Consider the following 15,450-nt stretch of genomic DNA (forward strand, 5'->3'; position numbering starts at 1 on the left):
ACACTCGTTTTTCCCGGGTTCTCCTGTATTTCAAGGTCATCTCGCACCCTCCCGTTTTGTTATTTCTCCCGGAAAACTCCCGTAATTTGCATGGCCATCAAACTTCATTTCAAAATCATTAATCCATTCATTTTTTCTATTAGTCTGACATCTCCCAGGTTGCCAGATTGTATATGAAATACACCCTACACATACATGATCACTTAGTTTCAATTTCAACCGTTTTGTCATAGGCTAAAACCAGGCAACCCAAAACCCAAATATAGCGGGTGCCGACTGCGCAGCCTGAGTCTCGTCGTAAGCAAGCGGGCTTGAATGGACTACTCCAGCTGTTGTGAAATTGTTGGGAATTTAATTGATTAACACATCACATAAACTGTTATTGAGTGTTGTTGATATACTGAACTTGTGCCCTCTGAACCAAATCTGACAACAAGCAGCTTGGAGTTTTGGAAGTAGGCTGCAGGCAGGCAGCTGATACATAGCCTAACAGGCATGTGTAAGGTGCGCAAGGTCTCCCGTAAGGTAAAAGCAACGACCGAAATGCAGTGTATGAAACGTATTAAAATATGCAAACACACATCCGGTATAAACACTGACCTCCTCCCCCCGCCCCCCCCCCCCAAAAAAAAAAAAAAAATCTCCATTTTTTGGAAAGCTAAATGTTGACAGGTATGGATTAGCAGTGGATGAAATGACATGGCTGGATAAACATGTCATATAGACCTAGGCTACATTGTTCAGCAGACCCACAGTCAGATTTATTATCAGCATGCATCCAAGAGTTACATGTCATAAGTGGTAAGTAGGCCTACAGTCTTAAACAAGATCAATACATGAGAAAATATGACATACAGTGGGTTGGAGTGTAGTTCTTTTTAAGTTCCTTCAGTAGTGTAGGCCTGGGCCTACACACTGATAACTCAGCTGAAATAAACAGAAAACAGACATTTACATGAACATAGTTTTCTTGAGCAAAGAAGTTGACTAACTCTCAGCTATTGGGTATTGTCAATATAAGTTTTTTTTCATGGCAAAATATCCCATGCTTCTCTGTTAACTCCATAACCTACCAAAGTCCTGTCATCATTTAACCACATCAGTGTTGACCCTTGGGAATAAGTTTCTGGTAGCAGTATCTCCATGGAAATACACCACCACAAAACTAAAAAGCGGAAGCCTGGCATAACAGAAGATGAGGGGAGTGAAGCAAATGTGTTTTGCTGAAGTGAGAAAGGAAGCCACCACTGAGATGAAATCTGGTTGGTTTGTCACAGGGAGTCTGTTAACAAATCAAGTCACAGCTACAAAGTGCACACACGCACGTAGGCTACTATACAGCCTACACATACATAGCCAACATAGCAACCATCAAATAATCTCTGAACATGGATGAGTTAGGTAAGTATACAATATCTTCTCCTGCTGCTTTATATGTTTCAAGTACTTTTACTTTTACTTTCCATGCCTGATAGTAGAGACACTCCTGAGATGTTTAAGGTCAAACTTTCAATGATGATCAACTTTGTTCCTGATGGGATGTTTGTGTTGTGAATGTGAAATGAGTGGGGCTGTGTGGTGTCTCTTACCATAAAAGTTCACTCTGACGGGAATGGCTGCCTGGGTTTTTTTTTTTTTTCAGAACACATGGTGATTTCTGTTTTCCACATGGTGATTTCGGATATTTACCTTTTATAAACATCTTATGCAAAAGACTAAACATCTCTTTTAATTTTATTTTATTCTATTTAGTAACACTGATCATGTTCTTTGAATGACCATTGTGTTTAGAGAGGTAGGCCTGAAAAAATCATGGGTTGGCAAGTGGGTTTGATCCAAACATTCATTCATTCATTTACGAATGTGCATGTGTTAGCTCCACAGCACATATAATATGTTCCTTTTTTAGACTGTTGGATCATGACCAACAAGAGTGTCAATATGTTTTTTTTTTCTGGTTTAATGCCCAGGTAGTGTTCATAGTGATCTGTGTTATTCTGTGTCTCAGTTGGAATAAAAGTGTAAATTGTTAGATGTAATCCAGTGTAAAACTGCAGTGAAACATCTCAGGTCTTTCATCAACTCAGTTCAAATGAATAGGTCTGTTTGGTGCAGTTTTATGAGAAAGGGGAGGCCCCATTGGCATGTAAGGTTTACGCCATTCGATAAAAGGCTGTATGCCAAGACGCTGTATTTTTTTTTTTTTTTACATTTCTTTTACATTTTCTTTTACAAGTAAAGACATGGGGAGTTTACTACTTCTTAACTATTCTTAAGTGCTCTTCATGTAGTTTTTCAGGAAAGATGTTTTAGTCACCAGCCTTTGGTGGTTCAACTTATTACTCAAATGTTGTCAGCATTCTGATGGGGAACGTTGGGTGAATTTCAGAGTAAACTTGTTTGTCACCCAATTTGCTCTTTCACTTCCGTCAGTGTAATATATGACTCACTTCCTCAGGAAATAAGTTAGCTCATGGCTGTCTTCACCTTGCAAACCACATTTGACAAAGTAGTAGGCTATATCTGCCCCTTTATTTGAAAGTGAATTTATAAATACATGTCATTGTGTAAAGGTCATGTTTAGGTGTACTAAATGTCTACTAAATGTCTAATAGAGATGAGAGACACTAGTATCACTACTGTAAATGCAGTTTCACATATCAGCGAATATAATTTTTTGGTGTTTCGCTACTATTCAAATGCAACAACAAAATTGTATGTATGTACTACAGAGGAAAGTAACTGTTAAGCATTTGAGCTCTTCACTACAAATTCATTTTCTAAAACATGGATATTGGATAGTATCTCTCTTCTTACCATTTGACCAGGTGCCTGTCCAGTGCTGGGGCTCCACTTACGGATGAACTTGCTATATCAATTTGATATCCAGGAAAAGCATATTAATAAACTGGAGCTCTGGACAGGTTGCTGGAGCTCAGAGGCCTATAAGTCTATAGTGCCCAAATGTATTTTATTGTGTATATATTTTTTTCAGATTTACTCCTTGAAGAATTGGCTCAGACCTCTGACAAAAGTACAATTGCCCCTGGAGCAGTTGTTAAGACGACAGTGGTGTCTACGAACACAGAAACAAGGAACAGTGGATATGGGGTAGGAGCTTTAAGTACACCTGTATGTGTACAGTTTTGTCTTTTGGTTTAAGGTCATTTTACAGATCACCCCAGTCACAGATCTGAACGGAGGTCTTTTTAACCGTTTGTAACAGATTCCAACACCAGCTCACACAAGAACAGGACAGCCCTCTGCCAGCAATGTTTACAGGTACATAACAATGTTATGTAGTATGACACCTTAAGTTCAGGCAGGTAGATGACGCTTTGCTGCTATTGCTTGGTTCTCTACAAATTTGATGCAGTCTATCGGTTTCTGTTAAATTGGATAAGTGTGTGCACTGCCTTTCTTCCTTCCTTCATTCTTTCATTCCTTCATTCCTTCCTTCTACCTCTTACTCTTTCTAACACCTCCTTCGACTACACTTTGACTATTCTTGACTATTCTTATAGCCTAACAAGCCTAACTGACTTTGACACTCATTCTCTGGTGCTCTTGTGGTGTTTGTAAAGTTATTTTTTTGTGATTAACTTTTTATTGAAAGTTTCACAACATAAACAAAACTACACTAACACACAAGCATCAGTACATCCGTCACCACAGTAAAAGGAAAAATCAAAACCAAAGAGAACAGTTGTACACCCCTTAATAAGTAAAATAAAAGACAAAAGAGAAGATGGGCCCATAAATTAAAAATGAAAACAAATAAACAACATTTTTTACAAACACATGCGTTATTAGTCTCTAAGGAGCTCGTTCAATTCTACCACTACGTATCCCCAGGCCGACACAGTTTGGGGCTTCGCCCGGTTAAATCTGGCTGTTGAGTATTCCAAATTAGCCATATATTGCGCATTCAACAATCAGTGTTTCAGTAGGCCTACATTTATCTCTATATTGGGTTTGTAAAGTTATATGTATTGTTCCCTAAAGTCTCCTTTGCAATGTGGCTCCTCATTTTGTAAGTCACTTCTGCCAAATGAATAAATGTAAAGGTAGATCAAATAGAGGAATGCAGCAGTGTCAAAAATGGGATGAATTATTCCTCCTCCCTGTTTTAATCAGTAAACCATCAGCTCAAGGGGCCAGTGAACCAATGAGTCCAGCTACAGCCACCCGAGAGCTGGACTCCATCATGAAAGAGCTGCTGGGACTGGATCTGGAGGTAAGATCTGCAGCTCACACTCCCCTGCCTCCACTTCCTATTAATTTGTACCACTCAACGATGTTCTACAACCTGTCAACAGGGGGCAGCATATTCCTCCTCAATGGATATTTATGTATGTGTGAGATGCAGGTAAACAATTCATGGATGTTACTAGATAACAGGAGCAGAGTGCTGCTGCTGCTAACTCTGATGTGAATTTTAAGACATTGTTTTCACATTCCATGAGGAAAAGTTGACTTAGAGAAACCAAATGTACATAATCTAAATGTTGGCTTATAAGTCTTAAGTATTGTCTTGACATGTTATTTCCTGATAGGTCCCAGAAACAGGGTCTCCATCAGCCCCACCACCTCTCGCTCAGAAAGAGAGACGGAGTGTGAAAGATAAGACAGAGAGGAGTGTGGAAGTATCGGTCGACACGTCAAAGTCACCTGAGACATGCACAGACGTAGCCAAGCCAAAGAAGACTGATGCCATTGATGATCTTCTGGGGGGCCTCAGCTCCGACATGGAGAAGATGGGGGTTCGCACCACTGCCAAGGGCCACTGTGCTTCCTGTGGCAAGTGCATTGTTGGAAAGGTAAAGACTGTGGGCCCTAATTTATAGTATAGCTTGGGGGGCTTTTTGCCTTTTTTCAGTAAGAGAGACGAGGGTGAGATCGGGAATGGGTCACGGGTTAGGATCTAACTCCAGGATGCTGCCACTTGAGCCATAGCTCCTCCAGCATTGCTTTCCCCTGAAGACTTGCCCAAGTTCTCTGTCAGTCTCTGATTTTCCTCTCCCTTGTTTGTCCACATGTAGATGATCACGGCTCTGGGGCAGGTGTGGCATCCTGAGCACTTTGTGTGCTTCGAGTGTAAACAGGAGCTGGGCACAACAGGTTTCTTTGAGAGAGATGGCAAACCCTACTGCGAGAAAGACTACCAGGACATCTACTCACCCAAATGTGCCTACTGCAAAGGCGCCATTGTGCATGTAAAGTTGAATCCTGAAAATGCTGTTCAACAATATATATATACTATAAGTATATGTATTCTTAGAATACTTATACCACTACTACATAGTTTTACAAACGAAGAAAGTGCATTTTATGTGGACAGTTAAGAACTGTTCAATGAAATCTCTTATCAAGAGGAGTATCTGTATGATCTGTGAATGGCTTGGCAATATTCTCTAAAACATAAATAGAAGTTGTACAGTAGCTGTAGGTTATTTCAGTGGCCACTATGTATTTGCTGCTCAGCTATTTCAGTATTCATTAAATCTCTATTGCCTTAGTGTCGGATATTACCTACACCCAAGTACTGCCACTTTAAATTAGGTTTAGTGGAACTGGTTTATTTTCCAGTCTGATCAGCCAGCAATCGCTGTATTTGCCTTTCTATATTTAATTCAGAACATCCTGACGGCTATGGATCGTACCTGGCACCCAGAACACTTCTTCTGTACCCACTGTGGAGAGCTGTTTGGAACGGATGGTAAAGCACCCACAGTAGCCTACAAAACAGCCATATTTAACGTTTACTTACTCAAAAAGGACATTGTAGAGCTCTAATAGTTGCCTGGAAAACTGTGAAGAGTCTGCTAATCTCCACTGATAGTGAAGTCCTGCTTTTTTTTAAATGTAAAGTATAAACAAAAGTGACATGGAGGAGAGTAATGGAATATATAGAAATTATTAAGATTGTTCACTATGTTAGTATTCATGTTTCTCAAAATTACCGACTAAATCCAAGCAGGTGCATGGATTACACCTTATTTGAAAAAGGAAATTTAAGCTTCTCTTCTCTAAACCTGTCAGTCATGTAAAAATAACATGCCAGCTATCTTTATTTTGTGGATGACTGATTCGAAGAAGAATCATGAGCTTTTGCGGAAGGTGACAAAAGTGTGTCACTTCCAAAACTGTGGTAAGAGCAGTATAACCAGAGTGCCAGAGTGCAAGCGTGACTGGCCGACTGTTTTCTGCACAGGGTTCATGGAGAAGGAGGGGAAGCCATACTGCACCAAAGACTTCTATCAGCTCTTTGCACCCAAGTGCTCTGGCTGCAGCCTTCCGGTGAAGGAGAACTACCTGACAGCCGCCAATGGCGTGTGGCACCCGGACTGCTTTGTCTGTGCCGTAAGTCAAGTGGTCCAAATCATGACAGAATTATTCAAGGGCTCTGTTAAAATGTCCTTCAAAAGGCTGCAGTTTCACATGGTTATGGAATAATGGAAATATTTCAGGCATTTGCAATAACCAATAATGTCATCATTGTTATTATCAAATAAAAAAAGTTTATTGAAAAAAGGCAGTTTAGAGGCTATACAATTTAGCTGAAGGCAGCTTATTGTTCTGTTACTGGTTTACCTTGATATCCTCATAAAAACTTGTGAATACATTCCTTGGGCCATTACACAGTCATGACATAGCTGTATACTGTGACAAGCTCTTAATCCCTCTGTTCATCCATGCCCTTGTTCATACTTTTGCAGGACTGTTTGCAGCCTTTCAATGACGGGTGTTTCCTTGACATGGACGGTCGCCCCTTGTGCTCCCTGGACTTCCACAAGCGGCAGGGGACGCTCTGCGGGAGCTGTGGAGCTCCCATCACCGGCCGCCTCATCGCCGCCATGGGCCACAAATTCCACCCCGAGCACTTTGTCTGCGCCTTCTGCCTCCGGCAGCTCAGTCAGGGTGTGTTCCAGGAGCAGGAGGGCAAGCCGTACTGCAAGGGTTGCCACGGGAAACTGTTCATGACAAAGTGACACAGTGCTGTTTTTATACCCACAGGAAATCAGTTGGGTTTGGTTAAGGTGATGTTCAGCAATTGTTCAACAACAATTTTAAAGACTGAACTTGAGTTTCAACAAACCATCTGGTCTCTTTGTAGATTGACTGTCGAAGTAAAGTTTCATCAATCCTGTAGGCATTGTGTTCTATGGATGGGAGAGGAATTTGATTCTGCAATATTCTCCTTTTAATGATTCTGGCTGGATTTACTGTTTTTCTTTTACTTTTTGGATACTATAGCTATAGCTACTCTAAATCAAATTACACCAGATAAACTGCTTGCTGCTAATGTATAGTACAAAAGACACATAGTGCTAAAACCACCAACATGGCAGCATAGTAGCCTAATAATCAAATGTAATAAAGGATTGTAAAGTTACACTAGTCATTAATTTCCCCTTTTATTGTTTTTCATTATTGGTTTTATCTATGGGCAGTTTAGCCCACTGTGGTTTTGGTTAGCCTATAACAAACCAACAGAGAGGACTAAAGGACAGCCAGAACACATGACTCTTTTCCCTCAGCTACCACTGCTGCTGGTGCTCTTCGGCTCTTATTATTTCTGCTACCACAATCACTAGGCCTACTACATGTTACGAGCGCAAGAGAAACAAAAAATACAGAAATAATAGCATTGATGGCATGACAATTAGATTGCCTTCAGACGTCCTGTGCCTGTCCAGTTTGTCCACTTGGCGTGCGGAGCACTGATCTAAAGATTTTTTTTAGATATCAGTGGTGGGGAGTCCCACGGCATTCCGACTGCAGTTCATCATAAGCCTTGCTGTATAGCCCTGACAGCTCTCTCTGGCACTCGGTGACTTGTAATCCACCAGGCCACGGCCACGCCAGGGTCTCTAGTGCCGGGCTAACCACCCCATCAAGATGACAGCAGGAATTAGAGGGCAATTTGCCTCAGCACTTTCAATTATCTAGTCTGCCGGACAAATTTCAGGCTGCCGGAGATGTGGCCAAATGTGCAAACAGCAATCAGGAAACAGCCTGCAGGTGTTTTGATTAAACACATTTAATGAGACTGAGACGTTTAAGTGTGAGCTATTGTTTCCTTGCCATGTTGGAATAAACCGAAAATACTTCCCAAAAGATTGTCGGAACATGTATTTTTTTCCTGATTCCATAAACTGAGGCCAAACACCTGCAAGCTTTTCTGCCTGCTGCTTCCCTGGCTGCAGTGTAAGGAATGGGCAGTAAACCTGTAAAAAAAGTATGCTGAACATCAACAAATATTTTTCGGTTCTGCGAAAGAGCTTACAACTGCAAATGAGCTAATAGCTGGTCGTTGATCAAATGGCCACTCTAAAACCATTTCACAGTGTGCAAAGAATCTGCATTTAATTTTAAGTATGAACACTGCGCCAGGTAAACATGTTTTTAGAGTTAGGATCATGGCATATTAAAAATTGTGATACAAATGATTCTGGACCCGCTTTTATGAACAGGTTCAATGGTCCACCCCAACATAATAATTGCTCAACCTTATAAATACTTTCCACATCTCATTTACCATTAGAGGTCATTCTCCAACTCCAAATGCCATCGGAGAACAGCTATCACAATTTTATAAACTAGTATTTATGTCATTTACAGGAGTTCGTATGATGGTTCTTATTAGATTTGAGCCTTTCCCTTCTTGAAGCATTTTAGAGAACAGTTTGATCCTCCTGATCCCTGTTGGGGGTTTCTGGGCTTTGTGCAGAGAGAGTCGCAGCATGGAAGGCTGACAGCAGCATAAGAGCAGTCAAGAGGGTGCGAAAGGATAAATCACAATGTCACCACCGAATTAGAAGACACTCCGACTCTCCTTCTCTGTATTAAAACAAGCCGTTGTCACAACACTGGCCGAGGCCTTCTCCTCTGTTTACAACCCCTCTGCTCTCATAACTGTAAGGCCTACTCTAATGTAGAGTTTCCTGCACACAGGATTGGCTCAGCGTTTGTATGACAATGACTCAGCTTGGAAAGGCAGCCAAACAGCGCAGACATTTTAAGTTGCGACACTAATCCTGTCAAACTGTGTACAGACAGCCCGGATGGCTGCCGAGGGATACTGCAGTCTGCTATACTAATTGAGATGCAGCCAGAAGAATAAACAAGCAGGAGAATCCCAAGGCATGCTGTAAATGTGGAGAGAGGGACAGGGGAAGAAGGAGAGAGGGAAAGAGAGAGAGAGAGAGAGAGAGAGAGAGAGAGAGAAACTGTTCTGATGCATGGGTGGAAGTATGAAATTGAGTATGAAGTTTTCACAGGAATTAGAAAAGGGCCCCTGAAATAAAACACCATCTGTGGGGGTTAGTGTGTGTGTGTGTGTGGGGGGGGGGGGGGGGGGGGCAGTGGAACCCAGGTGGCATTTACAGCTGAGCACGGGGGTAAGAGAAGCCTGTGTGTGTGCGCCGGACCATGTCATCAGAGCGGGAGCTTTTGGAGGCAGGGAAGTGGAACGAGAGGAGAGGTGCCCCAGAGTGACACTGAAACGTTACTCGGCTTCTAAACTGCCCGTGGCCCCTCGGTCACCCTGCGAAGGGCACTGGAATGCCCAGACAGGTATAGTCCCACTGAGGGTCACAGACCTGGCAGGGCAAGAGAACGCGCGACCCCTTAGAACTACCACAAGGGCCAATAACTGTCCAGCGGGGCCGAGGCTCTGACTGCCAAGTTTATCAGCTCAACTGCCCACACACACACACACACACACACACACACACACACACACACACACACACACACACACACACACACACACACACACACACACACAGACATCACACTTGTGACCTGACCTGCGGAGGTTCGTTTTCCAAAAAAATGTGCATGGTTAAAATGAAACATAGCCTATAAAAACGGAGTGGAAACACAAGGTGATGCGGAGAGGTCAGGACAGATATAGGATATGCCCACAGACAAAGGAGCCAGTTGTGCTATATGTGAACACAAAAAGTGTTTCACTGATCGCCGTGAAAATATGTTTTAACAAGTATTAAACCAAGGCTGGTAAGCAGGATGGACGATCATGGCACAAAAACGCTCTTTGCTCAGCTGACTGGAGACGCAAAACGCTGCTGACAATTATTGGCTACGCCGCCGTGTGAATGCTATTAAAGTGAAAATAGAAACCGTTTGTCAAACAAAGTCATGATTAATTTGCGAGTATAAAAGAACGATTTGTGGCCAACCACAACATGGGCTATGATATGGCATTTCCACCACACATATACCAGTGCCTGTGCTTTCTCTGGTTAATGTCGCCGGAGCTGCGTTTGTTCAGAAGTGAAATTACCATAGCTCTGACACAAGCTGGACTGTTCCTGTAACCTAACTCCAGCAGGTAATACTGAGTAATGTGTTTTTGTAACTGATCTCACAGAGAAACCATCCGGTTTGAACGTATACGCTTCTGACAAAATCAGGACACAGCAGAAACATTTGTGTGTATGTGAATGTGTGTGTGTGTGTGTGTGTGTGTGTGTGTTTGTGAATGTATGTGTGTGTGTGTGTGTGTGTATGTGAGAGAGAGAGAGAGAGAGAGACTGTGTGTGTGTGTTTCAAACTTCAAAGCTCTTGTCTCAATTGCAAAACTATCTCAAAATGCCGTTTGACTGAAGCCAGCGAACCATATTAAAGGGATATTGATTTCCAAGGGCTGGTCAGTCTCAAGATGAATGCCACACTCATAGAGCAGCAGCAGCACATCAATACCCTCAGAGTTACTGTTTCCAGTGCAGAATAGATGTGTTCTGTAAGTGAAAGGGAAACATGACGGCTTCAACACCCGCCTAATTGCTTCCCTGTGACAGTGAGCGGCGAAATTAATTAGAGGTGCACATTCATGGCCCTGTGCCGGCCGGCCCACCCTCACCTGTGTTTGTCTTGGCCCGCCGGTGGCAGGCCGCAGGTATCACACCTGATTAATGACTGGCTCCTCTGTACCGGAGGACTTCCTGTTGTCCTTGGCCAAGGACCTGCCTGCCAGCACATATATACGCACACACACAGACACACAGACACACACACACACACACACACACACACACTCAAGAACACACACAGACACACTCAAGAACACACACAGACACAAATACATACACACATACACACATACCTTTACAGACAGACACATACAGTACACGCACATGCACACAGACACACACATATACACACACTCATTCATCATTCACACACACATTGGCGCAACATCCACATGTGTGCGCACACATTTTATACATGTATAACTTCATATCAACAGCTTTGGATTTTCATACAGTCTAGTCAAAGTGTTTGGGCACATTTGGGTGCAGGTTTCTGTACAGTACAACAAAACTATGATACTACATGGACCTCTCTGCTCGCTATTCTCTAACTACACATACTGAAAGATCTCTCTGGTGCTTGCTGGCAGTTCCTCTCAACCAGCGTTCCAGCCATGTAAACACAGAAGACCGTCTGCTTACCGACTTCAAAACACAGAACAATCTGCTCATTAATCCTGATTTGCTCGCATGAATATTTTTATAGCACCAGCCTTCTTGTTTTAACGGGATGGAATGCAAACAAGTCATCATTTGAATGACTTCAACTTTTCTCCGCACTGAAAACATGATATTGACAATATACTAGCATTTTATAGATACCAGGTTTTACTGCTCTCAAATGAAAACAACACCCATCCTATGTTGCACTGCGTTATCCGGCAACAACAACAACAACAAAAATCAACTCTACAGGCATACATGTACACACAACTGTGCGTGCGGAGAGGTCAATGTGCTTTCCATTGTCTCCTCAGTTTCTCCATCGGCCCTTCCCTGAGCCAACCACGCCTGGTTTTAAGCCCTGTCCTGCATGTGTTCTTTATCAGATGTTTAGATATCTGATTTGAGTCAGAGGCTTAACACATGATTTGGCTGGGATGTGGTTCTCAGTTCCTGTCCTCCGGGCCGTACGAATGAATGCATCTGTCCATCCTGCTGTCAGCTCTGTCTTCTGAGGGATCCCATCCAAGACCAGCCATGGTTGATGGGGTTAGACATGCATCAGGGAAAGAACAGTGATTCATTTGACAGGACCCACGCAGTACAGCGAAAAACAAAACAGCCGTCTAATTGCACCAACAGGACCATCTATTGTCCAGTGATTGCTGTCTGACACCGGATGTCCGCCGACCTCTGAATACATGAAAAATTGTTAATGTTATTGCCTTGTGGCTCTGTCAAAACTACATATAATAAATAAGACTCGTTCGTAAACACGCATCTACTGTATATCTTATGTACAACATAACTGTACACACACATATTTCAAACCCCCCCACCCCCCCCGTGGGCCCCAAGGCATGGACGCCGATCACGCCAGCCAAATAACGCAGACACACACTCTACATCAAAGTTAGAGCCCAGATTTATGGGTGCTTGTGTTGGAGGAATGTGAGAGGATGTAGTTACAGTAGGAACATTTGAAGGTTCTGGGTGCATTGCATTGTGTATGTCTATGTGTGTGTGTGTGTGTGTGTGTGTGTGTGTGTGTGTGTGTGTGTGTGTGTGTGTGTGTGTGTGGGTGTGTATGTCTCTGTCTATTTTTCTGTGCGAGCATGTGCTGTTTGCTTGTGTGTTTCATGTGTGTGTGTGTGTTTGTGTGTTTCCATGCCCACGTGTGTGTGTGTGTGGGAGCCGCGTCTGGCGGGCCGCGTCGCTGTGGGAGAGCAGAGCCGAGCAGTGCGGGCGGAGAGGTGGTGGGGGAGCAGAGGGCGCCGCGCACTGTGAGCTCAGGCCCCGGATCATTACGAGATTTGTTTTAAGGAGGAACGGTTAACCGCATAATGACTCTGCTGACGGAGAGCTGAATGGCCTCCTGGGCCGGACGGGCACTGGCCAAGGCGAGGCCGGCAGCCGGGTGATAAATCACAGACGCTGCAGCGATGGGGGGGTGATGGTGGTGTGTGTGTGTGTGTGTGTGTGTGTGTGTGGGTGTGTGTGTCTCTGTGTGGGGCGGGGGGCAGATGTGGAGAAAGAGATGTGAGTTTTGTGTGTGTGTGTGTGTGTGTGTGTGTGTGTGTGTGTGTGTGTGTGTGTGTGTGTGTGTGTGTGTGTGTGTGGGTGTGTGTGTCTGTGTGTGTGTATGTGTGTGGGGGGGGGGCAGATGTGGAGAAGAGGATATGAATAGTGTGTATGTGGTGTATGTGTGTGTGTGGGGGGGGGGGCAGATGTGGAGAAGAATATGAATAGATATGAATAGTGTGTGTGTGTGTGTGTGTGTGTGTGTGTGGTGGGGTGGGGTGGGGTGCACTCAGAGACCCCCTCTGTGAGCCCCTACACTGTGGAAAACACTCTCACTTTCACAACAGACAGTAAGAGCCACTTCCACAGAACCCCCTCCCCCTCTCGCTTTTTCGCTGTCTCTCTGTGTTATTCTTTTAATTTCATTAAAAATCCATCTGGAGGCCATGAAACCTCTTGACTCGAGCTTGATTCATGTTCGACTCGCCCCACGCTGATGGAAGAGGCATGTTATTTCATCCCCGACAGTTGTCTGATTAAAAGATTCCTGCTGCATCCCAGCAGAGAGGGCAGCCGGCTGAGCCCGACCCTGCTTCCGTAAATAAGACCGTGCATCATCTCAGTTTAAAAAAAAAAAACTATCCAGATGATGTATTTGTGATGAAAAGGGCACAGTCATTCATTTCAGATGCATAATAATTCTCTGGTATCATTCCAAGCCCCCCTCTTCTGTCGATGGGAGGCATGTAAGGATAGGGACCTTGTGTGCCAGAATAGAAACAGACCATTTGTAATCTTCTTTAAACTGCTCACTGTGAGGCCAAGCTGCTCATTGTAGTGCAGCTTTTAATGCTTTCAGTGGTCTCTTCTCACGCCGTACATTGAAGGGTTCTGTTCTATGTGCGTTTGTTGGACACAGAACGTTGTACACACGTTGTACATTGAAGAGTTCTGTTCTCTGTACATCCTGTGTTTCTGAGGATTCTCGTCATTATAATAACATTTCACGCGTTGCTGGCTCGAATGAATCATTCCTCTCTCATCCTCACAATCCCCACAGGCCATCTGTCTTCATCAAACTGATCTAGTCTGTACACACCTGAAATGGTTTCCCTCCATCAGCCCTGAATTCTCTCTCTCTCAAGACTGACGTACAGTCAGAGTCAGATGCTACAAAAGCATACCAGGAACGCTATAGTGTTGGCTTTTGTCTATCTCGGTCACTATCTCTCTCTCTCTCTCTCTCTCTCTCTTTCTCTTTCTCTCTCTTGGTGCTTTTGAAAATGTTTCCACTAAAGAGCCAAACACTCCGCCAGCGGCTCAAAGGAGGATTATCTCTTACAGTAAATTGCAAATGCTGCACTTCATTTAGCTGACAATCCAGTCAGTCTCGTGAAAAGAAAATCAAAGTATGTGCATGCGAAGCTGCCACTTTAATAATGAACAAATTGCTTGATGAGGAAACACCAGTTGTCAGATAGAGGCAAAAAAAGGCTCTTTGCTGACCTAAATAACTGACAGGAAAGATGAATGTGAAAAGCTCTGCTGCTCAGAAACCAAACATCTGTACAGCCAAACAAACGCTCTGTCTGTCCACATTGCACCCCCCCCCCCCACCACCACCACACCCCCACCCCCACCCGCCTCCTCCTTCTCCCCATCATTGCTGAGTAAGGGGAAACTGGTATTTTTATTTGACTTGTCCTTGATTTTACCAAGTCTGGCATTCAGAATACATCCTTATTTTGGACGCTGACCTGGCCATTTGAGGGGAGAAAAAGAATGGAGTAAAAATGGGGAGTAAAGAATGAGCCAAATATTTAATGGCCTCTATCTCTCGTGCACCACTCGACCACTTAGTATCCATTTATTCCATTCCACATGAACGTTGAGCTCTCATAAGACACCACTGTAACCATTCACACTGTCGACAGACCCAGCTCGGATACACTCACAGAGCGAGGCTCATTGTCTTCGCCAACGGTCCATGACAGTAAGCTTCCCTCCCCGCTGGTGTCTGCTGGTGTCATGAAGTTATTCTTCATTGTCAGGTCCTATCAGCGCACCCAGCCAGCATGCATGTTCAGCAGCCAGCCATGGCCCATTTAAAAGCCTGTCGATGGGCGATAAGCTGGGAAGCCGTCACCGGCGCTGGCTGTGACTTGTCCGAGAGAGATGCTTGAGAGATGGTGCGAGGGCTGACGAGAGGCTTGTTTATTATGTCTGCGCTCCAAGGACACATCCAAATGAAATCATACACTCCAGTTTTGGCGGTGGTTGGGGTGGGGTGATGGGAAATAGGGAACGGGGAATGGGGGGCGGCTGAAGGGAAGGGGGTTGAGGGTTGAGGGTTGAGGAGGAAAGCAAGGCAAAAGTTGGGAAAAAATGTGTAAAAAAAAAAAAATCTCAGCCCAGAGATTGGAGT

The 15,450-nt window shown here is 43.9% G+C and overlaps 1 protein-coding gene across 1 annotated transcript; it reads left to right on the forward strand.

The window, feature by feature from the left end:
* Positions 1-1,292: 1,292 nt before the first annotated feature.
* On the forward strand, positions 1,293-7,396 carry lpxn (leupaxin). Its single transcript, XM_076278508.1, has 9 exons — positions 1,293-1,401; positions 2,996-3,111; positions 3,227-3,282; positions 4,138-4,237; positions 4,557-4,820; positions 5,043-5,216; positions 5,638-5,719; positions 6,215-6,363; positions 6,720-7,396. The coding sequence occupies exons 1-9, from the start codon at positions 1,389-1,391 to the stop codon at positions 6,990-6,992; spliced, it is 1,227 nt and encodes a 408-aa protein (XP_076134623.1). The 5' UTR covers positions 1,293-1,388; the 3' UTR covers positions 6,993-7,396.
* Positions 7,397-15,450: the final 8,054 nt, after the last annotated feature.

Source organism: Alosa pseudoharengus, unplaced genomic scaffold (genome assembly GCF_046254945.1).
Source record: "Alosa pseudoharengus isolate Yale_2024_CS ecotype anadromous, Long Island Sound unplaced genomic scaffold, YU_APseudo_1.1 YU_APseudo_1.1_scf_11, whole genome shotgun sequence".
Classification (NCBI taxonomy): Eukaryota; Metazoa; Chordata; class Actinopteri; order Clupeiformes; family Clupeidae; genus Alosa; species Alosa pseudoharengus.